Source organism: Strigops habroptila (assembly GCF_004027225.2).
Source record: "Strigops habroptila isolate Jane chromosome 13 unlocalized genomic scaffold, bStrHab1.2.pri S16, whole genome shotgun sequence".
NCBI classification, from domain to species: Eukaryota; Metazoa; Chordata; class Aves; order Psittaciformes; family Psittacidae; genus Strigops; species Strigops habroptila.
Window position 1 is genome coordinate 4,451,695 of NW_022651054.1, and position 25,235 is coordinate 4,476,929.

General features: G+C 43.8%; 2 protein-coding genes across 4 annotated transcripts in view; both read right to left on the reverse strand.

The window, feature by feature from the left end:
- The window catches only part of CLTC (clathrin heavy chain), a 33,738-nt gene extending 29,502 nt beyond the window's left edge, over positions 1-4,236 (reverse strand). The window contains exon 1 of the mRNA XM_030472565.1: positions 3,911-4,236. Within this exon, the coding sequence (XP_030328425.1) occupies positions 3,911-3,952 (42 nt within the window). The 5' untranslated portion in view covers positions 3,953-4,236. The remainder of the gene's footprint in view (positions 1-3,910) is intronic.
- Positions 4,237-5,937: 1,701 nt separating this feature from the next.
- On the reverse strand, positions 5,938-21,292 carry DHX40 (DEAH-box helicase 40). 3 transcript variants are annotated; one of them, XM_030472566.1, is made up of 17 exons: positions 21,124-21,292; positions 20,431-20,576; positions 19,970-20,089; positions 18,538-18,768; positions 18,287-18,353; positions 17,591-17,722; positions 16,076-16,175; positions 15,544-15,630; positions 14,872-15,054; positions 14,235-14,315; positions 13,373-13,530; positions 11,085-11,199; positions 10,676-10,784; positions 10,263-10,357; positions 9,638-9,707; positions 9,002-9,230; positions 5,938-7,137 (listed from the first exon to the last, which is right to left on the reverse strand). In XM_030472566.1, exons 1-17 carry the CDS (start codon positions 21,260-21,262, stop codon positions 6,998-7,000), a joined length of 2,202 nt encoding a protein of 733 aa, XP_030328426.1. In that variant the 5' UTR covers positions 21,263-21,292; the 3' UTR covers positions 5,938-6,997. The 3 variants fall into 3 exon arrangements, with proteins under 3 accessions (XP_030328426.1, XP_030328428.1, XP_030328427.1); XM_030472568.1 differs by having other exon boundaries at positions 21,128-21,276; XM_030472567.1 differs by having other exon boundaries at positions 5,938-7,134; positions 21,124-21,276.
- Positions 21,293-25,235: the final 3,943 nt, after the last annotated feature.

A 25,235-nucleotide genomic window follows, 5' to 3' on the forward strand; every position in this document is an offset into this window, starting at 1 on the left:
ACTCCACCAAAACAGCATTAGGCACAGCAGGCATCTGATTCCTGACCAAAAATACTAACAAAAGACTTAACTGCTTCAAGCTAATGCTGTTATAGCAGAGATTTAGTGGTTTAGGATATATCAAGCAGTCTCACTGCCAGCAAAATACATGGAAGTATTTTGTTGTTTGTCATTGTTAGACTGAAGTAGTAAAATTCTAAGTTTTATTATACCATGCTGCCCAGTTTTATTCAGTTAGCTCTTTGGCATAGCTAGCTATGGTTCCAAGAGCCATCGATAACCAATAGATACAAGAACCCTTTTCTTAGATAAAAGTAGTTCTGTCTCAGGGTCAAGTGCATAGCCTGAGCTGACAGGTTTCCATACTGCCTAGACAAGTCTACAATTTTCTTTTAAATATATTTAGGTTCAGAAGAGTATTCATTAATGCCTTAAGTCACACCAGTACAGCAGTGTGTCTGGCCCAAGGTCAATTTTTACATATTTCAGGGTAGTGGAGCTAAACTAATTTGCAATAACAGCTCATCACCTGCTAACTAGTCTGGTTCCTTCTCGCTCATCCGGAACTTGTTACCTTAGAACAGCTCTGTGCACCTACTACAGTAAGCAGTTGCATTTTACTTTCGCCCTCAAGTACACAGAGGCACCAACTTATGGAATGTATAAAACCAGGGTATGAGAAACCAGATTTGCAATCACTTGACATACTGAACTCTGACCTCCCACTACATACCCCTTTGGACTGTTTCCTCATGGCTACTTAAAAAAAAAAGTAGCACTATAAAGTTTTATAACATGAGTCCAGTAGTTTTGATAGCACAGGAATCAAGTTTCTCCTTGGAAACTCCCAAGGAAAAGGTTTCTCCACAGTGCATTGTTGATGTTCTTCTGTGCAAGGCAGGCATCTACAATAGACAATACACAGATAACATCCTGCACATCTGCAACTAACTGAGATTTCGGAGCTATGTAATGGGACAAACAAACAAAACCTGAAGCCTGACTACACGTTTTGTTTTTAGACTTCACTTGGGAAGTATTCAGAAAGCTTACTTAACCCTAGTAAGCTGAATACTTGCCACATCTTACTTGCCCAAACTAGATCTTTAGCTCAAATTGCAGGCACAAAACATGCTGTACTATGTACCCAGGAGACAAGACATTCAGGAGCACCACACTGCAGGGCTTCTGGAACCTTTACCTCTTCATTCCCCTACCACCCAGCCAAGACATTGACAGAAAAAGACAATGCCAGTGTGCCTTCAGTGCAACTGGGTTCAAGCTGGAAATCAGAACAAGCTTTGTACATAGTTGCATGACTATTTTCTGGCCTGCAGTAGTGGATCCATGGAGAACTAGTATCATACCACATGTATTGCTGACTGCCAATCTTCTAGATTTAATTAAAAGCACCTTTCAATAATGGCCTCACAAGAACTTTCTCCTTCATACCCATTACCTGCCTTTTTATGAATAAGGCTCCAGTTGGATACCTTGTCTTTTGTTAAGCACCAGCTACAAGCTTGCAAGTGTTGCACAACACTTGTATGACAGGTTTCCTAGGCAATGTAGGTCAGGCACAGTTCAAGAAATTGAGTCCATGAGTATCTCCTATGAACAGCCTGGAATAGGCTAAAGCAGTTCTGGATAGCAGGAATACAGGAACATCAATGTTCCTACTCTCAAAATTTACTCCAACACCAAGTCAGAAGTTTCAGGATGAAAGCAGCACCTCTAAGTAGTCAAGTTCCTCTGAATTTTTTCAATGAAATAAAATGAGGAAGTTCAGCAGCTACAGCAAGCTGAAGGGTTCTGGGAAACACGCATGCGGGACCAGACAACTGGCCACCAAATCTTACAACAGACCAGCTTATACATGCAGCTGTAAAAGATACTGGTGAAGCCAGTGCTCTACACTAAATAGAGACAGAGGAAAAATACAAATAAATACAGATAAATCAGCCTTTAGTCAGAATAGTCATGTTCTACAACAGCGCTGGCCTGAAACCTAACAGCACTTGTGGAGTGAAGCAGATGAGTTTCATTATGTAATTGTACTCATGTCATTAGAGACCTGGTAGCGGGTCACATGCAAGGTTTGTATCTTAAATAATGCATCATAGATGCATTCCTACAATACTCTACTAAGAGCTGGGCTACCCAGAGGGATGAGTTTCACACGAGCATATAGAGCCTTCTTAACACCTGGTTCTAGGCCACACCACTACCAGGAGAGGATACTTGCTCAGAGCTGAAGCTCTGGCCAATTCATGGCTGCTCCCTAAAGAAGAGTCCAGGGATACACCTAAGCTGTGAATTCTGGCCTGGTTTTAAACTGATACTGAAGTAAAATTATCAAATGGTCAACAGTTACCTAGCTAGACAAAAACCAATCATGACAGTATTCCTAAAAATCTAAAAATAGTACTGTGGACAGTGGGAATTTACACAGCAAAGTATTTTTCCAATTGTTCTTTTAATAAGGTGTCTATTAATTAAATTCTTTCCATGTGGGTTAGAAAAAGGTCACTATAAACATGCAGAGCCATCACTGTGTTAGTGCCCACCACAGTCCCCATTAGCTAAGCGCAATATGCATACAGACACCAACACCAAAGGGAAGCAGGGTTACAGAGGGGTTGCAAAGAGCCAGAGGACCCTGCCTAGGTATGTCCAGGTAACTTTTATTAGACAACTTCTCGTCAAGAAACACTCCTCAGCACTGAAGCCAAGCTTAACACCATCACAGCTACAGCAACTGCTGACAAGAAACACAGCTCTAATACTTCACCCTACAGGCTTGTCAGATAGGAAGTCACATTGCACAACTGGATCCTGCTTCCAGACCCCTCCTTGTGCTCCAGCTTCACCCACAGACATTAAAGGTGCATGCTTATTTGAGAAGCCAGTCTTGCATTCCTGCAGCAGAGTGAGCTTAGATTTGCTACTAGCACCTTTAGACAGCTGTGTTAAACTAAAGCCCACCACATGGAAATAGCCTATTAGAAAGAGGTTATGGTTTAATGATGCCCAGATGTAGGCTTTGTTGGAGGCCAGCAGGCACCAGACAGAGGGTGCAGACCTGGCACTTGGGTGCCTGCACTGCCACAGCTGTACTGTAGGGAAGCCCGCAGTAGCTTTCACATTTCACTGCAATACGTGTTTTTTCTTCACCGAAGATGGCATTACAAGTCAGAACATCGATTACATGATTTATTATGTCCTTACAGTTATAAGAACTCCTACCCTCATCAGAAAAAAAACTGCATCAAGCAAGCCCGGAGCCAGCTTGGTCACCCCGTTAATCCCCCGCCCTGCGCATCCCCTGCTGAAGCGGGACTCCCGCTCGCAGTGCCCCGGAAAGGGGCTCTCTCCTCGGAAGGGAAGAGGAACCAGCCGCACTCTCTCCTCCCACCGCCGCACCGCCCAGCAAGTGCTACCGTGGGCACGGCGCCAGCCTCGCCTACACCACCGGCACGGCCGCACTCCACCACCCGACCGAGGGAGACCAGGCGGGGACCGGGCAAGGGCAGGATGCCCGACGCCCAGCACCGAGACCCGCACCTCAGCCCCTCACCGTCTCCCGGCTGCCCAAGAGCCCCGTGACGCCCCAGCCCTTCCCCTCCCGCCCAGGCCAGCCCGGAGACGGCAGCGGGCGAGCCGGAAGGTGCCCTTCGGGACGGCGCGGTGAGCAGCCGCCGGCGGAAAGGCGCTACCCGGGCCAGACACCGGCAAGGCCCGCGGGAGGGCGGCCGCCCCGCCGCCGGAGGGGCCCAGACCGCGCCACCGGCCATCAGAAAGGGAGCGCAGACAGGCCCAGAGCCTCTCGCCCAGGCACCGTTCCCGGGCAACTCCTCCATCTGCGGGAGCGGCCCACCCGCCCCAGCACCCACCGCCCCTCCGCGCCCACCTGGAGATGCTCCTGGAAGCGAATCGGCAGGATCTGGGCCATGGCGGCGGCAGCGGGCTGGGGCTCCAGTCCGAGGCCGGACCGGAGTCGCAGCTCAGCGGGGTCCGGGCGGCGCGGGGAAGCGTGGCCGCAATGGCGGAGGCGAGGGAAGAGCTGCGGCGATACGGAAGCTGCCCCCGCCAGCGGAAGGATACCGCCGCGGAAGGAAGAGGCCTACCCCTCACCTGCCGGGACCGTCCCTAACAGCGCCGGCCGGGCGGAAGGATCACGGCGGGAGGCGTGACTCGCACACCGCGGGGCCAATGGGAGCGGCGGAAGGATCCGCCACCGGAAGGGACTACTTCGGCACGCGGAGCTCCTCCCTCCGCGGCCTTTTTTTTTTGCCACATCATGCGACCGGGGTGCGTTACGTCACTTCCGCTCCGCGCTGCTCGCGCCGGCGGGTCACGTGCCCGGGGACAGCGCGGCTGGGCAAGGTGACTCGCCCGGGAAGGGGGGGTGGAGCACCGCGGTTGCCATGGAGACGGGCGGGCCGCGGGGCGGGGCGCGGTCGGCACCCGCAGGCACTCCCCCGTTTCAGCAGCGGCCGCGGCTGCCAGCACCCATGGTCCTGCTGCCGCACCACGCACCCATCAGTGCATGGGGGGGGGTGTGAGAGTGACCGTGCTCTGCGCTACGAGCTCGTATTTAAAAAAGAAAACAACGAGCATAAGCCAGCACCGACCTTCCTTTGCTTCACCAAAAGGAACTTCACCTAAAGCTGCTGCAGGCCCTGGAAACCAGGGATAGATGGCCTAAAATACTTTCCATTTAGAACATCATGAGCAAGTACAATAGCGTAATGAAACTCAAACTTTCCTCCTCTCTTTATTACCTTGCACTGTTGCTCCAGCCCCTGGAAAAATTCTACTCAAGGACTGCAGCATTCCAAGCTTTACCAAGGGACTGCGTGTGCAGGAAGGCATGGCCACCCCAGCAGGGCTCACCGGGGCTCTGCTTAGAGCTTTCCGTATTTTGCAATCTCATGGTTATTTCCTCAGACCATTTTTGCTTTGCCTGAAATTCACAATTTCAAAACCTCTGAGCAGCCCTGGAATGGGGAGGGGAACCTCCCTCGATATTAAGTAAAAAACCAAAAAAAAAACCCCCACAACCAACCAACAAAACCAAACAAAAATTAGGATCTGCCAAGAGATACACAGCCCCAAGCAGAAGTGGGCATTCCAGCTACTGAACTCAGACCCAGTGTGTGGTGCAGATGCCATCTGACTTGCTAGGGGCTACACCATTGCAAATATAAACCAAACAGCAAAATTCAGACTATGGGTTTAGTCACAGAAAGGTGCTGGCTTCTCAAAAGCAGAGTTCGAGCAACAGCATGAAAGAACAAACCCCTTTTCCATGTGAACCTGGATAAAGAGCCTGACAGAAGAGGAATTGTAAACATGTCACTTCCTACAGAGATTGATCACAACCAGGAATAATTGATTCACGCAAGCCCTTAGGAACTAGAAAGGCATCAATCTCCTTGCTGCTTCTGTGCTCTGTATGCTCTGAAACATGGAGCAGCCGCTGGTGTTGCTGTTTGCACGTGCCATGGCCGTTGACAACTGCGGTGTTGCTCAAGTTGAGCCTCTCACTTGAGAGCAGCACTTGACCCTGCAGGGAACTGGCTCTTGGAGTTGTGAATCACATCTTCTTCACAAGGTTTGGCAAGTACACAGACCAGCCTCAGCTTTTTCATTTTAATAGGTACAACCACAGAAAGAGGAACAATTACCAGATCTACCTTCGTTGTGAAGAATAATCATATTCCCCAGAAGAGAATCCCGAAGTGTTTCTAGAGTTTATGATCAGCTACAGCCTGCGCAGTACAGAGGTGGAATGCTTAATGTTTTACACCAAGCGCTAAGGCTTACTTACAACTTTAGCAGTGTAAGCTAGTTACCTGAAAAGCAATTAAAGGTGACAAATAGTGCGCACAAATGAGGCATGAAAAATGACAGTAAATTCTTCCAGTTTTTTTGAAACTGTCTTATATAAAATGTCAATTAGTACAAATGGAAAAATAGCAAAAAAGACAAGCTCCACACCAGAACACTGGAACATTTTAAGATTAAGGTGACCTCTTTACTGAGAAGGAAACAAATTTTATGATGACAAAGCAACACAGTTCTTTGGTTTTTATATACTTGAATTGAAGAATAAAACTAGTATTTCCCTGTGTATTTTCTACACATTTGAAAGGGTCATTCTTTAGACCAAAATGCATACATTTTAAAAATAACACAGTTGTCAAATTCATAAAAACAGCCCACTAGGCAGCAGGCCTGCAGGACGTAGTACTGGATTGACTGCTGAGTACTGGAATGACTGCTGGGTTGTTGTGGGGTTTTTTGCCAAATGGAAAACACACAGTGCTAAGTCATCCCTGACAAAAATTATGCATTGTTAGCAAGAATGTGAAAACATCTACAAAATACTTTGCATTCAAAGACCTCTTCACCCAGAAACATCACTGTACATGGTACAGCACAATACAGAGTAGGAACAACACTGCCTGCAACAGAGAACATAGGTGGCAAATGTCCTTTTGAATTTAGATCCTGACAGTTCTATCATTAAAAGAGCACTTCATACACTGCTCAGGCAAATGCGTAGGAGCATGAAGACTGTTTAGCCACAATCATACAAAGTAAAATGGATAAAAAGTGACAGTTCCATTCCTTAAACCTTTAAGAAAATTTTATTAATAACAGCAACAAGACCACCAAGACCTTTCTAAGTCAATCAAATGCTACAGAACTGGCACCATACTAAGTATCAGGTCTTCATTCCCATTGAGGGGATGGCCACTTGAGGCCACTAACTTGTTGCCAGTGACACGTAGCAACAAAATTCACCTTGGTAATTTCTCCTTCTTGGATGCAGCAAAGGAGGATTGTGTTTTATGCTTCGGCACTCAAACTTACCACAAAGCAGAAGTTCTCCTTCATTCTGGTTAGACGTTTTGCATTATGCAAACATACCCAGAACAACTGCACCAAACTGCTTTTCCTCCTAGTAGGAGCAGAGCAGCCACAAGTATTACCCCATTTCTTTCAATGAGCCACTTAAACCCTGTGCTTTTTGCTGCTTTCTCTCAAGGTAGCGAGCTCGGGCATCCAGTATTGATTGATCGTCATTCCTTCTCTCCATCTTCTTTACAGAGTTGTCCGTGACTCCTTCTGGAGGGAGAGGAGAGAGAGAAATACACTCTTCTGTGTGAAACCCACCCCCCCAGCATTACAACTCCTCCTATCTGTAAAATACCCCAAGCCCCCCAACAGAATCTCCTGTGTTTTCCAAGTCCCAGTCAGTCATTTGAATGAATTCCAGAGAGGACAGACTGTACCTCAGTGGGAAAGGGAAAAAAGTGAAAAATAAAATCATGCCTTAATTCCCACGACAATTTGCAGTTGGGCTCATCTCATCCCCAAACATATCTTTTACTTTCTATTGAAAGAAATACTATGCATCTTGTGTTCTATGCACCTGTTTCTTCTCTAAATTACATATCTCAGACTGATGTTTAGGCAGGAGAGAGACAGCACTGGGAGCAGGGCGGGGGGGGGAAGCTTAGTATAAACTATCTGTATAAATTTCCAGAGGTAGGAGGAAGGGAGAAAATAACATACAGATAAAGGAGTGGGAAAAGCCAATACTCCAGATCAGACACCATTAGAACTTCACTCCCACTGAGCTGAGACCTTGGAAGTGCTTCTCCCAGAAGAAAAGCAGGAAATATTTTCAGTTAAAAATAAAATTTACAATAATAATAATACTAAAAAAAAAAAATCATTCAGAGACTCTGAGTATATAAATATGGTGTGAATGAAGCAGTTACTGCAGCCTGTTCCCAGGGCTCTGGGGCTGGGAACCAGATTCTTCAATACGAGGAAGGAGCTTTAATCAGCATTCATTATTGAAGTATTTGTAATTATTCTATCTTAGAGTCAAATAATAATTCAGCTCATGCTACAGCCTTTCCTTTCATTGGGCACTAATGAAGCCTTTGTCAGCTATTCAGCCACCTATCTTTGATGAAGCTCCCAGAAATACAACATCTGTAAAGTCAATACTAAGCTCAAATTAATTTACAATTGCCTGATGAAGTGAAAAAGTTAAGGGGGACAAAGAGAACAAACCTCAGCTCCTTGGGCTTCAGCAAAATAGATGAGGCTCCTCTGCATTATCCAATAATACACATATACTTTCCAGAAAATTTATAAACAAATCCAATTCACGCTTTTAGCATTTAAAATAGTTATTTTATACAATAATGCAGGACAGAAAGAGACAGTGGGCTGAGCACAGGAGTCTACATTTTTTTGTATTGTTAAGAAAACCGAAGAGAATCTCTACACCAGTGCCTGTACTGTATAGTAAATCAATGTTTTGGAAGGGCCATCTCAGGAGTAAAGAGGCCCTTTGAATACTTGGCTGCCTGATGAAACCTGCTGACAGAAGAATTCAAAGAATGTCAAGCAGCCACATCAGTTAGCAGGCATCAGTTTTAATTAAAACTGACTATCTAAACATATGGCATTAAATTCCTTGTCAGAATGAGACATTCACCAAAACGTGACACTTTCCTCTACGTTTTCTGTTTGGTGGGGGTTTGGGGTTGTTTGTTTTTTCTTCCTGCCCCCTGCCCCATAGCCCTTAGAACTTCTCTCGCTCAGGACAGTATTATTTTGGGTATCTATGGCTAGATACCCTTCACAAACTTAAATAATGGTCACGCTCAAAATGCTTTTATTCAACTCTGTGTTAAAGTTCTGCTCCTGTCAGCTATAGTAAACCAAAAGAAGGGGGGGGACGTGGTAAGAACCAGTAAGCAAACACCACTACGCTCCTGCACTGCGGAGGCAGGGAAATAAGGATTGCAGAGCTGTAGTAAGGCAAGACAACAGCTAGAGCTACACATATCAAATATGTTAAGCACATCCAGATTAATCTCCAATGCATTCAGTAGCATAATATACACACACGTCCAAAACAACCAAGGAAACTACATATGCCATAGCTATGGAGTAGCAGTGTGCTTACCATACTGCCTCCGAAGGTCCTCCTTATTTTTCCACTTGGTTATTTCCTCTTCAGTTACTTCTTCTCGTGCCACACTGCTCAGTTCATATGCATCAATCTGATGCAATCTGGGCAACAAGTCTTTGACCCATTCATAACGAACAGGACATACTGTCCGGACATAGATTTTGGATGTCACTGTGACATCATGGAAGATGATCCACTCGAGGAGAGTCTCCTGGTTGTATAGCTGAAAAATTAAAATATTATTTCAGAACTGGTAAAAGAACTTTTATTTCTAAAGCACCCCTCCATTGGAATATCTTCCAATGCAGATGCAAGAATGAGAGAAAGCTGATGTTACCCTAAATGTTCAGACAGGGAAATTAAGGCATACAGACTTCCTTAAAATTGCTCAGGAATTCCAAAGAGCCAGAGAAAAACCTCAGCATATGTCACACTCATTTCATAAGACAAACATTTACTAAATTTGAAGAAGCAAGGCTTTTCCCCACTCCCAAAATGAACACTGCAACCGTGCTTCTCCTGGCCATAAGTCAGGACAAACCAAACAGAAGAGGAAGAGTTCACAGGGACCTGTCTCTTATTCGTTTTATAGATCCTTTGCCATTTTATTAACAAACTTTGGTAACTTACTGTAGATGAAGGATGGATATAGACTATGCTGCCATGTCCATCCATTGTGCAGAATGTCCTGGCTGCAGATCTGAAAGGTTTGTGGAAAAAAAAAACAAATTAAAAATGATGAAACATGATTAGACAGCAGCACTAAACTAAGCAAATCAGCAGCAGTATAGAAGAAAATACTCAAATATATAAGCAGAGAAAGATCCTTCTGGAATTAAACTGCAAAAAAAATAAGAAATAAAATATAACTGTCTAATTTACTGCAGAAACATTGCAAAATAACAACGCAATAATAAACAGGGCTTGTGATTGAGATTGGAATAGACAGTCATGATAACTGGAAATTTCCAAGACCTTTAGTTTAATATCTGGAACTACTCATGACCTTGCAAGTTCATTTCACAGACAAAAAAAACTACTATTCCAAGGATGTAAGCAGCTTCCCCAGAATGTAATGAGAGTGAAAAGCAGTGTACCTATCAGGCATCTAGCCCTGTGCAGAAACACCACCTTCAGCTGCAATTGCTGCTTTTAACATCACACAGCCTTACTATTCTGTTTCAATATGCAAGTACACCTTTAAAGAATATGCATAATATCTTTTCCATTCAATTCTACAAGCTTCATTACTTACCTCCTAGCTACATTGATAAAGTATCCTGCACACAGACATCTTCTTAGTATTTCAGTTTTGGAACCTTCAAATGTTTCTTTAGGGAAGTCTGGCAGCTATGTAAACAAAAACCGTGAATTAGGATCTTTCCTAAAGAAAAAGTGGCTTATACTCCTTCCATCTCAGGGATTTTAAACTTTGGATTTCTCACCCTACTGAAACCACAGGGAAAGGAGGAAAACCCTCTTCTTGCTTGTTACCAGCATCATACCTGTTAGTTACACAAGCTACAGAAGGATGCTGTAATAAATATTTAAGTGGATTAGTTTCTACTGGAGAAGGCAGCAGCCACCTGGCAAAGGCTCAGTAGTCCAGTACATGTCTTAAATTTAAACTTATATAACTCAATGATATTCAAAAATTTAATTTTTTACCTGTTTCAGTTTACTGATTATTTCCCGAAGCTGTTTTTCCACACTAAAAGCAGATTTTAAAGCTCTCCAATGGATCCAGTATTTCTGGCACCAAGCTGAAGGAGACTTGCTGAGAACAGAAATACTTGTATTACAAAGAAGCCCTTTGTAAGCTGCAGGCAGAAAGTTACCTCTACTTTTTGTTATGGTCTTACAAAGAAGGCAACCTACACAACCTACACAACCAACTAATACTTTGTTAGTTTAAATAACAAGTGTCTTGACAGAAATTACAGATCACAGTAAGGAATAAATCTGCAATTAGGTATGAGTACATACACATGCACATACAAAATATATCTAAAAACCATCAGCAGCTGGGAGTAATGAGCAATGCATAAGCCACTTAATGTAAGGAATCATGTTATACCTTGCTTTGCACTGTTCAAAAATATTTAAGAGGGTTGCAAAGTCATTGCATCCTCCCACTTGTGAGGAAAGTTCCTGGTGTTGAAGCTCAGCCTCCTTTTGTTTCTGAGGATCACCTAAGGAAGTAAGTTACATCTCACTTTAGTAAAGGAATTTTTATTTATCACTCCTACTAAATTTTCTGTTAGCATTCCTCCAAAGTGTGTTTGATAGCCTTGGCTCTTTTCATGTTATTTTCATATTTCTTTCTCCTCTGCAGCTGCATTTACAGTTCTTCCTCCTTCTACTACTACTGAACAAGAACAGGTAGATGCTAATAAATCTATCATTAATTTCATCACTCAGCACTAGAGATGAAGAATTCCAGTCTCTTAGAAAGAAAGGTTCTACGTATTTCTCTCTTAAAATCAATTCAGATGTTGACATGGAAAGATGTCAGGAACAGTGACCTGAAACAAACAGCTCACAGGGGTCAAGTGGAAGTTTTGCCCTGAGAGAAAAAACAAGACTGTTGAAACCACCCCATCAAAGCACAATCTGATCTATTTAGCTCTGCTTTTGTCCTCGTACTCAAGTGTCACAGTAATGGAGGTCTTAAAATAAATAAGAGACTATTAAAAATGCGAGCTATGAGTTTAGTGAGAATTTACCTTCACTAAATGCTAGGAGTGTACCAGGCAAAAGCAACATTTCCAAAGTGTTATTTCAAGTTTTAAATACCCAAAGAGTTTCGCCCCCAGAACAACCCATTCCTCTTAGCAGAGAGGGATATGGCTGCAAAGGCAAATGCATGCTGTTGCTGCTGTCCTGCAGACAATGTCAGAAGTTTGTGGGTATTAAAAATAACACCAACAAATTAAGGAAGCCTTTTCAAATACATATTGCACATGAGCAAGTGCCTTCAGGATGGGAGTCTCTGTGTCTGTGTCCTAATGTACGGGGTTGCTAGAGAGTAACGAGCATGCTGTGCGTTAGCTAGCTGAACAGATAAGAAGGGCATACTGCCAGATGGAGGATGGGAAAGCAAATGCACATTTGTGGGAATGGGAAAGACCCCACAGCAGAATCCAGGCTATCAGTACTGTCAGCAGTGTCTTTAGCTGTTGCACTAATGAGCACAGTTAATAGACTACAGAGATAACTGGACAAAAGCCAATGAGTGACTAGAAAGGACAAAGGTCTCCCACAAAGGCTATGCTACCTATAAAGAATATATGTAAGCAAATTGAAAGGGAAAGAGGGAGGCAGACAGGAAGGGAAAAGATAGGAAGGAGGAAATAAGAGGGTGAGTTTAGCACTAGTGAGAGGTGCTAGCTTGGAACCACAGCAGAATTACATTTTCCATCTAGAAAAACACTGGAAATTGAGTCAGTGTTGAGCTTCTCACACTAACTTAAAAGGTTTATTTGGTTAAACAGAGTTATTGAACAGAGAAGTCAATCCAGAGGCAGTGACCCCATTTGTTAAGAGCAAATTAATCAGTCCCTGTTGTCTATACTTAGACCAACAGCAAAACATTTCCTATAGTGCAGTTTGGGTTTCTGAGGGGTTTGATGTGTTTTTGTTGGGTTTTTTTTTGTTGTTTGTTTTGGTTTTGTTTTTTTGTTGTTGTTGTTTGGTTTGTTGGTGGTTTTTTTCTTTTCCCTCCTGTGACACAGTCCCCCCCCTTACAATCTCTCAGCAATCCACTCACCCCTATGTTGCTTTACAGCTCACAGCCTTAGGACAAATGCAGCCCAATTCCATGCTATTTTGAAGTCTTTGGAACAGCTGTTGTCCAACTCCTAGCATCCAATGTGCCCTGACTCCAAGACCATAGAAGGCTGTAAAAGCATTCAGGCAAAGTGCCATTGTGTGTTTGTCCTAATCTTTCCATTCTTCCCTACCGATCTGCTACAACGTACTCTGGGAGACAAGGCACTGCACTTGTGTACACTTCCTCACACTGCAACTTAAGTGTTGTTTAAAGCATTCATTTAGCGTCTCTCACCAGTGTTAGGCCCAGCTGAGATCAGCTCGCTCCTTGGCAGGAGTATCCTTACACTCAAGTAAAGGCTTGTGCTACCATTGTTCAAAATACAGAATCAGCACCTGCTTTATAACCTTGAGACACACCTAGAAGATACTGTGGCCTCACAAACTATTAGCACCAAAAACTACCCAGGGAAAAGCTGCAGGTGTCCAGGTGAAGCATGCATGCTGCCTAACCATTGCCTGGTTGGACAGCCCCTGTCCAAGCAGAATTCCTCACCCACCCAAGGCTGTGCTTTGGGATAAGCAGCTTCCTACCTGGACGAATAAAGACATTTTCCACAGACAACATGGCTGCTATGGGAAGCAGCAGATCTTCACAGTCAAGAGAAGCAGCTTTTATGACAGCACAGGTCAGGTTTGGAGGGAGGGGAAACTGCACCAGGAATTCACCCAGTCTTGTCACGTGACCTCTCCTTATCCGAGGAAAAAGAGATTCAAATACAAGATTCAACAAAACTGTGTTTAAACGTAAATCGGAACATGCACATGCAATGCCAGCCACCATATACTGCTAAAGAGCACAGAAGCAGCATTTCCCTCCAGACTGTTCCAACATCGCAGTCTGTGTGTGCCCCGACAGGTGCTGGAGACATGAAGCAAGTGTCACTAGCAGAAGAATGTTTCACCTTTCTCCAGCTTCCTTTTACCTGCTCCATGGCAGGCAAACCCAGCTCCTTAAGTTTATCAGATGCTTAAGATTAAGAGGGGGTTAATTTATTTGTTTATTTTTCCCCAAGAAGAATTCCTGGAAGCTTAGGCTAAGATCTCACTTCCTGTCCTGTACTCTTGGATGCGCTTCACAGCTAGTGCCTAAGTACCTTCGTCACAACGGTCTGGGATCTGCTGTCAGGAACTACAGCATGCAGAGCTGAGGTAATTTGTCTGAGGTCACTCAGGAACTCCAGGACAATGTGAAGAAATTAATCTGTACCTCCCAAGTCCTAAGCCATGCTCTAACTCTAATTTTACAGAGAGTATATTAAAACAGAGTTGTTAACTTCCTGGTCTAATAAGGAAATATATTCTACTGCTGGGGGAAGTACTTCAATCCACACGAACAACTCCCTAACACCAGTTAAACCATTAAATTCTTGTAGTGACTACACCCCTTTTTTACCTGTCAATAGCATCACACTGGTAAAGTTCTTTGAGAGCTTCTAAAATATGCCTTTCTTCAGGGCAGTCCAGATAGGGAAATCTATAGTAAAAAGTCAGGTAAAAAAAAAAAAAAAATCTCACTATTCAGACTCAGAAAATCTTTGTTAGTTTTCATATTTATTAAAATATTTTTTTAACCTTCCTGTACAGGTTTGTGACCCAAGTGCACATGAGCATCTTCAGCATATGGGCATGTAACTACATGTACAGCCTCAAGCTAAAGAACTACGACGACAAATCCCAGTATGGCACATGCAAAGATGAACTGCATTCTCTGCATGTGTATGATCCTAAAATTAAACAATTCCACAGAGATGAAGTTTTGGGGATATAAAACATGGGTATTTTAAAGGAACACTATTAACTATTTAATTTTGGAGAGAAGGAGCTAGTTTTATCAGAACCTCAAACTGAACTTGAGCTCAGGATCCAATCTGGCATTAACAACTGGGGAGAACAGCAGAAAAGCTGATTGTATCCAAGTGCCACAGTTGGCCAGAGACCTAATCCTGCCTCCTGCCAACAGGCTGTTGGTGCCTGTGCTGCCTTGCTGCCGATAGGAAGAAAATGCTAATCCCCCCCTCCATGGAGGTTACCTTATGACATCATGCACAGAAAGGCACTTCAAGGTCAGGATGACAGATGTCAGACTGGTTCTCTTGATCTCTGGCACGGTGTGGTCAGGCATGCACTGCTCCCAGAATTCTTTGCTGTACAGCCGATAGCTCTTTCCAGATGATGTCCTGCCAGCTCGGCCAGCTCGTTGCTTTGCTTCGCTCCTTCCAAACAGAAGGGTAAGGGGAAAAAAACCCACTCTCTTGATCCCTTCTGTTATTACCCAAAGCAGCACACTGTAACTACGATAAACTAATAGCAATTTCTATGCTTGTAGATGGAAGATATATTACACTGTGCAGCAACTGAGAACTCCAGCTATACAAGAACTAGCAGAATGAAGAAGCACTTCTGTAAAAGATCTTTTTTTAAGCTTCTCTGAATCAGGCTGTTGTATTCAGCAAACACAGGATAACATGTGAGCCACTGTTCAGACTACAGACAATGCATTGTCAATTCCTTCTTACTGCCTGTAACTTACAGAAAATTTTGTGTCCTGAACCACTTTCTGCTTAGCAGCAAACAAAAAGGCTTTAAATTATGGAGCCTCAAAGCCACCCCACCCCCCTTTTTTATTTTAAAGATCATCCAACACACAGTATTGTCAGAGCAGCTCCCAGAAGCACCAAACACATGACCTTTTTAAAACTTACTTCGAAATTGGAACCACCTCCAGTATGTCCAAGCCAACTCGGGGGTTATGATTCAACTGCTTCACAAATCCACTATCTACTACATATCTGAAAAAGATTCATACTCTGTCAGAGAAAAAACAACAGAGGTCTCAGGAGACAGACAGGTAACTGCCACATGTATGTAATCAAAGCAAGAACACATTTACCCCACAATTGCTGCAAATAGGTTGTTGCACTTTGCTGGTCAGCTGCAGCCCTGCAATGGTTCAGTCTACAGGATGTTACAGATAACACCTCCCAGCACCTAAGGAGACTATGCTCATTTAAAGGAGCTGAGATTTGGTTTCATATTAGGGTCCAACAATATTAGTTGTCTGTAAGACTATATAATACTATCAAGGGCTTTATTATTCACTACATACACAAAAAATGGTAACAGGTAATCATTGGGCAGGTCTAGTACTGGAAGGAATTCAGACACGTCTCTCCAAATTTAGTCGAACTTTCTGAATTCCCTGTTACAGCTTTTATGAAGGATAGGATACAATACCTGACTCCTTCAATTGTCAGAGATGTTGCAGCAATGTTTGTCGATACCACACATTTTCTAATGCCTCTGGGAGCTGGCAAAAATATTCTTTTCTGTTGATCTAAAATGACAGTCAGTCAAACAATGTTACGTTACAATGCTCGGATTTCAAACCACATCTCTAACACTGCGCAAACTCAAATGCTTAGTGAAAGTCAGTTGGATGATATCAGAAAGTGAATTACATAACATTCTAAAATATCGATTTGGTATCACTTTAGCATATACTGGAAATCAAAGAATATCTTCTTTTCTGCTTGCATAATCAAGATTTTGAGATCAAGAAAGGCCAACTGTCCTGGATATTTCCTAACCCAGAGCTAGAAAAAACAAACAAGTTGGTCTTAATAGAATCTTCATGAAGGATTTGAAGGTTTTTAACAATCAGAGCAATTGAAGGTGAACATGAAGATTCAGTTAAACCCTCCATTTTTTCATGTTTCCTCCTCCTCCATGTTTCCAGCAAATCTTATTTTAACATATAACAAAGCAGCGTCTGCAGTTCCTATTAATTCATTTGCCTTTCCAAAGAACAAAAAAAGGGAAGTGGAAATTCAGCTTTCCCCTGAAATCTTCTCATTCACTATACTTGAAAAATATAAAAAACTCTTTAATGAAAAATTTCTCTTGTGCATTTAAAAATATTCAAATACAATGGCCTCTGAGAAACTGCTACTAAATAAACAAAGAAAATATCACACTCAGTCAGGAAACTAACACCTATCATGGAGTAAGGAAGAAGCTCTACCTTTCTTTTATGAAACTTTTCATTTTGCTCTTTCAAGAAGGTAAAAGTTTTGCTCCCTCTCTGCTGATCATTACCAGTTTCTTCCTCTCAGCAGTACTGCCACATGGAAACTGTTGTCCTGCTCTTTTGAACGCTTATTCAATCTCTTGGCATTCTACATACCACACCCACACATTTAAACACCACACTAAAGTTCATCTGAAAATACAGTGTCTGTGTTCAGTAAAGGTCAAAAGGCCTTTGTCTTTAACTCTTTGAAACTAACTGTGGTATTTCTGCCAAATAAAACAGACTCATTCTGATAACCTGTACTTTCATATATTGTGTGACACCCAACTACTTCTATCTTCCCTTACAGGTCTACTCTCATCACAAAAAACCTACTGGTAATATCTTTTCCATATAAAATAAAATGTGAGGGTCTAAATAAGACATCTGAAGTTTCAGTTACACAACATCCCCTTTCTAAGCTGAAGACTTCAATGCCACTTCCAGTGGATAGGAATTTTATCTGGAGGATTCTGTGCCAGTACAGAGAAGGCTAAAGTTTGATAAGTTTATGAACGTGACAAAAAAACCCACAGTGCTACAGTATTGTAACAAATGGGTTAATGAATGCCATTTTTTTCCAATTACAAAACAAATACTTTATTAGGATACAATTTATAACAACTCTTGCACTTAACATTTATGGGAATCAAGTTCCATATGACGTCATATGCACTGACCTGTTGACATTGACCCATACAATGGTAAGATAAGCAGGCCTTCAACAGATCGATCATGTACTTCATACCGGTAATCAATAGATTCTGCTTTCTTGAAAAGTAAGTCACAAGCTTTTTCTATCTCAATTTGACCTAAAAAACATACAAAAGTGTTAAAAGAACTTATGTAGCTGCAACTCTGCCTTCCTAGTTTGCAACATCTTGAAACAAGATTGTTTTGCCAATATCACAAGAATCATCAATACAATTACAAGAAGGAAGTAGTATTTATGAGAGTTAGATTAGGAGGTGACATCCAGTCTTAGCTCTCACCAAGGCTTTTCCTTAAAAGATGAATGGGTAAGTGCCTGGCCCACACAATGATGTAGAGCTTTGCAGCTAAAGAAATTCTCCCTTCCTGAATTAGCAAGAAAATAAAATGGACAACATGGACAACACAGAGTAAATTTGGCACAGGAAGAAAGGATTTTTAAGTTAATGTCTTCTTATCTGATCTCATAGGCATGGATATACCTAAACACACTCTGAAAACTGTCACTTCACAGGACTCTGTGCATCAACCTGCAACTTTCCCTTCTCTACTTACTGCTCTGAGACAAACTACACAGTAATGGGAAGGATGGTCTTTTTGTTTTTTGCTGGCAGTGTCATGCTTCACCTGGAATAGCCATCAGTCGTTGAAAGAAAAATTCTCACCTGTCAGAAAAACCAAGATGTCACCTTCTGGTTCATTTAAGTGGATATCCAATGTCACTTTTACAGCCTGAAACAACAAATAAGTCAATAACAGCTCGAATCTCACTCTAAAACTCATAGTACTAATTCCTTCCTGTACCCTGCAGAGATGCTAAGAACACAGCAATACAGCAGTTAATTCTTGTGGTCTTTCAAATATGATAACCATACCAGAAGAACACAACACAGAAACAAAGTAAACCAGGCCAGACCTCTGTAACATATGCATGGCTGCCAGTGTTCCGGGGGCTGAGCAGGTTGCAGAATATCGACTTGACAGGATAACTTCTTCCTGGAATATGCAGCACTGAACAGTGTCCAAAGAACTCTGAGAGCTTGTCTACCTCCAGGGTGGCTGACATCACCACCACCTTCATTGCAGTCTTCCTGTCTGGTGGTTTCTTCTGCAGAAACAGTTTCTTCAGCAAACCAAATAAAATATCCTGACAGAAACCCAGAAATAACTTCAATTAGTACTCCAGTTTTCTTAGAAGTGCCTGATGAACTTGGAAGGGACTGATTTTATCCCACTGGTACAGTGAAGACAGAAAAATCACATTTGCAGGGCCTAAGCACTCAGAAGAATACATACACCTCCCCTGGCTGGCTTGTAAGCACACTAATTGGTTTTTAGAATATAATTATTTTTTATCAGCTCTCCTCATAGCCTATAAACACAATCTGTGCAACTTAAAATCCTTTGGTTTTCATTTTATACTCTCACACTCGAGTCATTTGCAAGCAGTTACCTCAGACCCATTCAAAAAAGCCATCACCTCTGTCCAGCATATGTTCCCTGACTGTGTACCCTCCTTTGCTGTACTATTTATTGTCATGTCTTCAGCAAGTTTGTTTTACTCTGCAGTGCTCTGGATTAAAAATCTTCTTTCACTTAGACACAGGTGAGGGAGCAGAAAACTTCTTATATCACCCTAGCTCAATTACTAGCAATACCCTCAGATGCTTGAGGGCAGAACTGGGATTCAGAAAGCATTTTCCCCTTTCCCCAGCTGGACTGGCAGATTATTTGCTGGACTGGTAGGTTGTTTGACACACAACATAATCTCTTGAGGACCGAGTGACTTGAGTCTCACTTCACTTGCCACAGAAGGGTCAGAGTGACATTTGATAGCTTTTGTTACTTAGGTCAGTCTAGATACTTCCGTGATCCCGAAAGCCATAATCTCTTTGCACAGGCACGTACACACCCTAAGAAACATTAGGCTTTATAGTGATAGAGATGTTTTAGGGTTTTGTTTGTTTGTGTGTGGCTTGGGTTTTTTTTACATTAGGATTCTAGAAAGTTTGTGTTCACTGTGCTGGCTTCAAATTCCTGGAAATTTAGGGAAAGCCAACAGCCAACCAAGTTTTAACTGCTTTCAAATGCAACAACAGATACAATTCCAACAGGATTACAGGACACATTTACAGATTATGCAGTATGTAATAAACAGAGAACAGAGCAGCAATTCCATGGTCTTAGGACAGCAAAGTTTAAAGCACATCCATGTGAAGTCAGCCAAGGTCCTTTCCAACCCAGACTATTCTATGATTCTGTGACTGTGGAGAAGTGAAAGAAAGGTATAAGCAGACCTGAGTAAAAGAGAGAGTAACCCAAATAGACAGATATAAGGCAACACTCACAGTGCTGAGGCTCCGCTCATGGGCTTCATCCAAAATGATGATACTGTACTTGCTGAGAAGGGGGTCTACCAGTATTTGCCTCAATAAGCAGCCATCTGTCATATACTTGATGGCAGTATCCTGAAAGGTTTAATGAGACATTCAGCCGTTATCCTGAATTTTTACTTCAAAGCAAACACTTCTACATAGATCACATATTTGTCCGCAACGTACACTGAGATCACAGGTGTTTGGAAATGTTTTACTTGTAAGGTTTCAAAAAATTAAATCAAATGAGTTACATGATATATACAACTGCAGCTTTCCCATAGTTTGGACAGACGGCTTCTCAAGGCTGAGACCTTCTGTGTGCAAAGCCCCAGGAGAACCAATAGGGCTGTACCACTCCATAGAGAGGCCCCTGAGCAGAAACCTATGCCACAGCCACTGACCCCGCCATGACAACACGGGCAGGAACACACCTTGCTGGTGCAGTCATCGAAGCGGACCTGGTACCCAACAACACTCCCCAGCGAACAGCCCATCTCCTCAGCCACCCGCTGCGCCACCGAGATGGTGGCAACACGCCGGGGCTGGGTGACACCAATGGCTCCGTGTTTGGCAAGGCCTATAGGAGAGATGGAGAGAACAGGAACACTGAGCACTGCTGCTCAGTCTGTTTATACACAAGCACCAACATAATATATATACGGTCTGAGATTTTTTATTTAAAAGGTTTAATCAATCAGAGAATCCCAGACTGGTTTGGCTTGGAAGGGACCTTAAAGCTCATACAGTTCCAACCCTCTGCCATGGGCAGGGACATCTTCCACTAGAGCAGGTTGCCTAAGATCTAATTTAAAGCTACCCGTCAGCTTGAAGCCATTCCCCTTTGTTGTGTCACTACGTATTCCTGTAAAAAGTCCCTCTCCAGATTTCGTGTAGCCCCCTTAAGGTTTTTAAAGGCCGCAATAAGGCCTCTTCGGAGCGTTCTCTTCTCCAGGCTGAACAATGCCAATCAAGCCACCCCCTGTCACAACACGCCATGGGCCGGGCCGGGCGCGGCGAAGTGACAGGCGGGTTATCTGCAGGTACCTGTGCCCATTCCCACGCCTCGGGGCCGAGGCCGCAGAGCCGAGTGGGCTCTTAAGGGCTTCCCCCTCCGCGGCCGTTACCTGCCTCGAAGAGGTACTTGGGCAGCTGCGTACTCTTGCCGCTGCCCGTCTCGCCGGTGACGATGAGGAAGGGCCGCTCCTTCACGGCCTCCACCAGCGCCCGGCGGTACCCGCAGATGGGCAAGCCGGCGCCCGCCATGGCGGCTGCGGTGGCCCCGGAAACCCACACGGAAGCGGCGCCGGCGCGCACTTGATGACATCACTGCTTACGCAGCAGCATGCCCCCCCTTAAGCCCCGCCCCTCCACGCGGGCCACGCGCGCGGGTTGTCTTGGCGCCGCGCAGCCGCCGCCCGCCCTTAAGCCAAAACCGTGGTATTTTCCCCCAGATCTGCTGCGGGTTTTCACAGCGGGACTTGCTCCTTTCTGAGGGACGTTGCCCATGCAGGGAAGCCAGAGGCACCTTTCCTTTGGGCTGCCTCTGGCTCACCCAAGCCCAGCATCTCAGCCCCTCCAGGCCTGGCACAGTTGGACTGCGGTGTAAAATCATACAATCCCAGACTGGTTTGGATACGAAGGAACCTTAAAGCTCACCCAGCTCCAACCCCTGCCATGGGCAGGGACACCTTCCACTAGAGCAGGTTGCTCCAAGCCCCTGTGTCCAACCTGGCCTTGAACACTGCCAGGGATGGGGCAGCCACAGCTTTTCTGGGCACCCTGTGCCAGCGCCTCAGCACCCTCACAGGGAAGAGCTTCTGCCTTATATTTAACCTGAACTCCCCCTGTTAAAGTTTGAACCCATCACCCCTTGTCCTATCACTGCAGTCCCTAATGAGGACTCCCTCTCCGATGTCCTTGTAGGCCCCAAATCAAACTGCTCGCAGGCGATGTAGCCAGCAGTTCCCCCTGCACGGGTAAAATAGCCCCTCACCATCGACAGGGTGTGGGGAAGAGACACGATGGAGGGAAAACAGCTCCTTAAAATGACGAGTCTCTGTGATTTACCACACTGAGGACGCTTGGATCTGCCCCGAGGCCTGACCGAAGGACCCAGCTCTCCAGCAATGTCTGTGAGTTCACGTAAGACCTGAAGGTGGCAAGCGATGTACATTCAACTTAAACCAGCCTGCAGTCCAGCTGCCAAGCCTGTGCCTAGCTGGGAAATCCCTGTTCCTGCTAAAGCACAATTTTTGCATTGTGTCTTGTCTGTATGTCATAACGTTTGTTTCCCTTACAAACCCTGTGTCTGTTGATGTTTCACACTCACTTAGGCTATATATCAATGACAAGAATCACACAATAAATTTGTCATCATACCGTGACTGAATTTCGGCCACCTACTGACTCCGGTTATCATCAATCACCTCAATTTCTACCTCTGACACAATAGGAGGAATATTTACCTACAGGCTCAGGCATCACGGTGAGGGCTGAGCACTTTCAACGCACTCTGAAGCTTGGAAAATGTTACATCAGTCCTCAAGGTTGCCAACTTCAGATATGTCTAACCTATAAATATTTATTTAGCCTGTCTACAAACTGACATTGTAAAATCCTGGCAGGTAAGCCAGTTTTCTGCCCTTCCTTTCTAAAGCAGCCAATAAAATAATAAGACAGCATTGCGGGAACTGTTTCGTTACGGTTCCACAACTAGGAGAGATACCTGGTGTTATGTCTCTGGGTTTATTGCTTTGAGATGTTTGCAACAATCTGACAAAAAAAAAAAAGATTCCCTTCTCTGGGGGTGAATCCCTTCTCTAACAGTACATAAACTGTCCATTGACTGACAAACCATTCACACATGGGTCTTTTTTTGCAACATGCAGATTCCTACTTTGGATAACACTAAGGTGTATAAATCTTCCATTTCTCCCTGAGGCTCTCCAGCAGCAATTACCTGAAATAACTTAAACACTCCTCTATAAGCACGTCAGTCTGGCAGCAAGATTACTGTAACCAGTCTATAGCTCTTTTCACTCAGGTACGTAATGGAATGTGCCAATACACTAATGTTGTTACATCCCTTTAGGAAAGCATATTTATTGCCTCACAATGTACAAATGCCGTGTTGCACTAGTCAGTTTATGATGATCACATACACTGCTGTATTATATCTAATTGGAAACTTCAAACACACCTTCATTACACTTTTTGGTGTACATTTACTGGTAAGTATTTAATGGTTTTAACAGATACATATGTATGCATGAATGCATACACATTTGCATGTTCTGCTTGATTTTATTTAAATCACATACTGCTTTTGGCAGACATAGAGGCAGGTAATGTTTTTCAATTTTCTTTTTGTCCTCCTAGCCTGGAAATAGCAAATTTGGTTTTAATCAACCTCTTTGCAGTCTTGAACTTGCAAGGAGTATTCTAGTCTGTGCTCCTGGAATATAGTGCCATTTATTTAAGGATTTCCCTCTGTCTAATAAACATTAATGAATCACACTCTACAATTCCCTTGTGATCTTATCTCAGATTCACAGATGGGCAAAACAGAAACAAATTAAGGGGTCTGCACACACCACAAATCAAAGGCAGGGCTGGAGGGAAAACCCAGTAATCCTACCACAATTCCCTGCTCCAATAACTGTAAAAATGCATTTCTACCCATGCAGCTGCTCTGTCAGTAAGTGCCTTGCACATGGCTGCATGATTACTTTCAGGCTTGCCAGGAAATTGCTCTTTTCCTAAGGTTTAGCTTTACACATAACTGCAAATTCTGTGAGGTGATAGAGGGCTGTACGTCTGCCAGCTTGCTGTGCTGAATTATTCCTGAGGATGTCTTTTTTTTCTCTGTGGAGCAGAGGGTATCTTTTCTGATTAGCAGAGATGTAGTAGGATATGGGGAATATTCCAGCCCCTACTTGCACACCACAGGTTTATCCATCTTCCCAGAGGGAAGGCCTGACTGCCCATGGAATTTTCTTGCCCTTGCCTTGGACAAAGTGGTCCATTCCGTGATGAACACGGCATCCCTTGGTGCCTGTGAAGAAAACCACACCTATTAATTACATTGAGCGAGTGAAGGCAGATAATTGCCTTGTGCCTGGAATCTCTAAGTAGGGCCACTTTCTAGAAGAAAGATCCCCGAGCTGTAATTTCAGTACAGAAAAGCAGAATAAACCAATGTTCCCTGCAAGCTGCACTCCTGTCAGACAACCAGCAGTTCTTCTGACAGCCAGGATTTTTGTGGCACTGGCTGTGAGTCATTATTGAGAAAGCGTTATTCTTAAACAGAGGATGAGCGCTGTAGAAAGAAGGTGTTAGACACAGCAAAAAAACAAAACCCCTTTTACACCTCCATCTGCTATCTTACAGTGCTGTACCGCAAAACATTTACAAATTGACAAGTTTCATTTCGTATTTTGCTCTGCTTGTTAAAAACTGCTTCTTTTTGAAAAGAGAATCAGCTGCCTTAGCCTTCCTCCTACATAATGAAGAGGTTTTCCTTGTGTTTAGCTCCATGGAAAACAGCAATTTCTAGAGAGCAGCCTTCTGCCAGGATAGCCAGGTTACTCATAACTGCATCCACAGGTTTCTGCTGAAAAAGACTGCAGGAAATACAGTGCTGGCAGTGATCTTCTACTGACTTAGCTTGTTTTGTTCAGCAGGTGGCAAGGGACGGTGTCTGGTCAAATCCAGGTTAGGAATTGCTCTGCCCACATGAAATACCAGTATTTCTGTGCTGGGAGAGGATTTGCAGTGTCAGTCTACCATGACAGCACATCTCGACTGCAATCCTGTGCGTGACACAGCCCCGTAGAAGCTCCTCAGCCAGATCTCACTTAGCTACTGCCGGCACAAAGGAGAAGATGACTGCTACGGCAATTGCTGTTCCACTTGCTGTTGGCCAGACAACCCTGCACAGCTTGCACTGAAGCTATAACCCTTACTCCTTCCTGAGCCAGCAGCTCTGAGGGTGCCATAGGTCTGCCTGCACATGGCCACAGCAATAGCCCTGACATACAGCGAATCACAGAGATTTGGGTCTCTGTGCCCCAGTTCTGCAAACATTTCTGCACAGACCTTACTGTCTTCAGTAGAAGAGACCTGGCATACCCGCTGCGAGCCTGAAATGTTACTCTTAAAGGCCTGGGTTTGTTTTTTTCTTTCAAGCCTGTCTATGACAGACTAGCAATTGATTTTGTTAATTTACCACCCTCAC

What these genes read in the sequence shown, in the direction of transcription:
- DHX40 (XM_030472566.1), bottom strand. Translation starts at nt 21,262, where the DNA reads ATGGCGGGCGCCGGCTTGCCCATCTGCGGGTACCGCCGGGCGCTGGTG. An exon ending in TCGATGACTGCACCAGCAAG is followed by an intron (nt 20,090 to 20,430) that starts GTGTGTTCCTGC and finishes TAAACCTTTCAG; the next exon opens with GATACTGCCATCAAGTATAT. An exon ending in ATATCCATCCTTCATCTACA is followed by an intron (nt 9,231 to 9,637) that starts GTAAGTTACCAA and finishes TTAATTTTTCAG; the next exon opens with CTATACAACCAGGAGACTCT.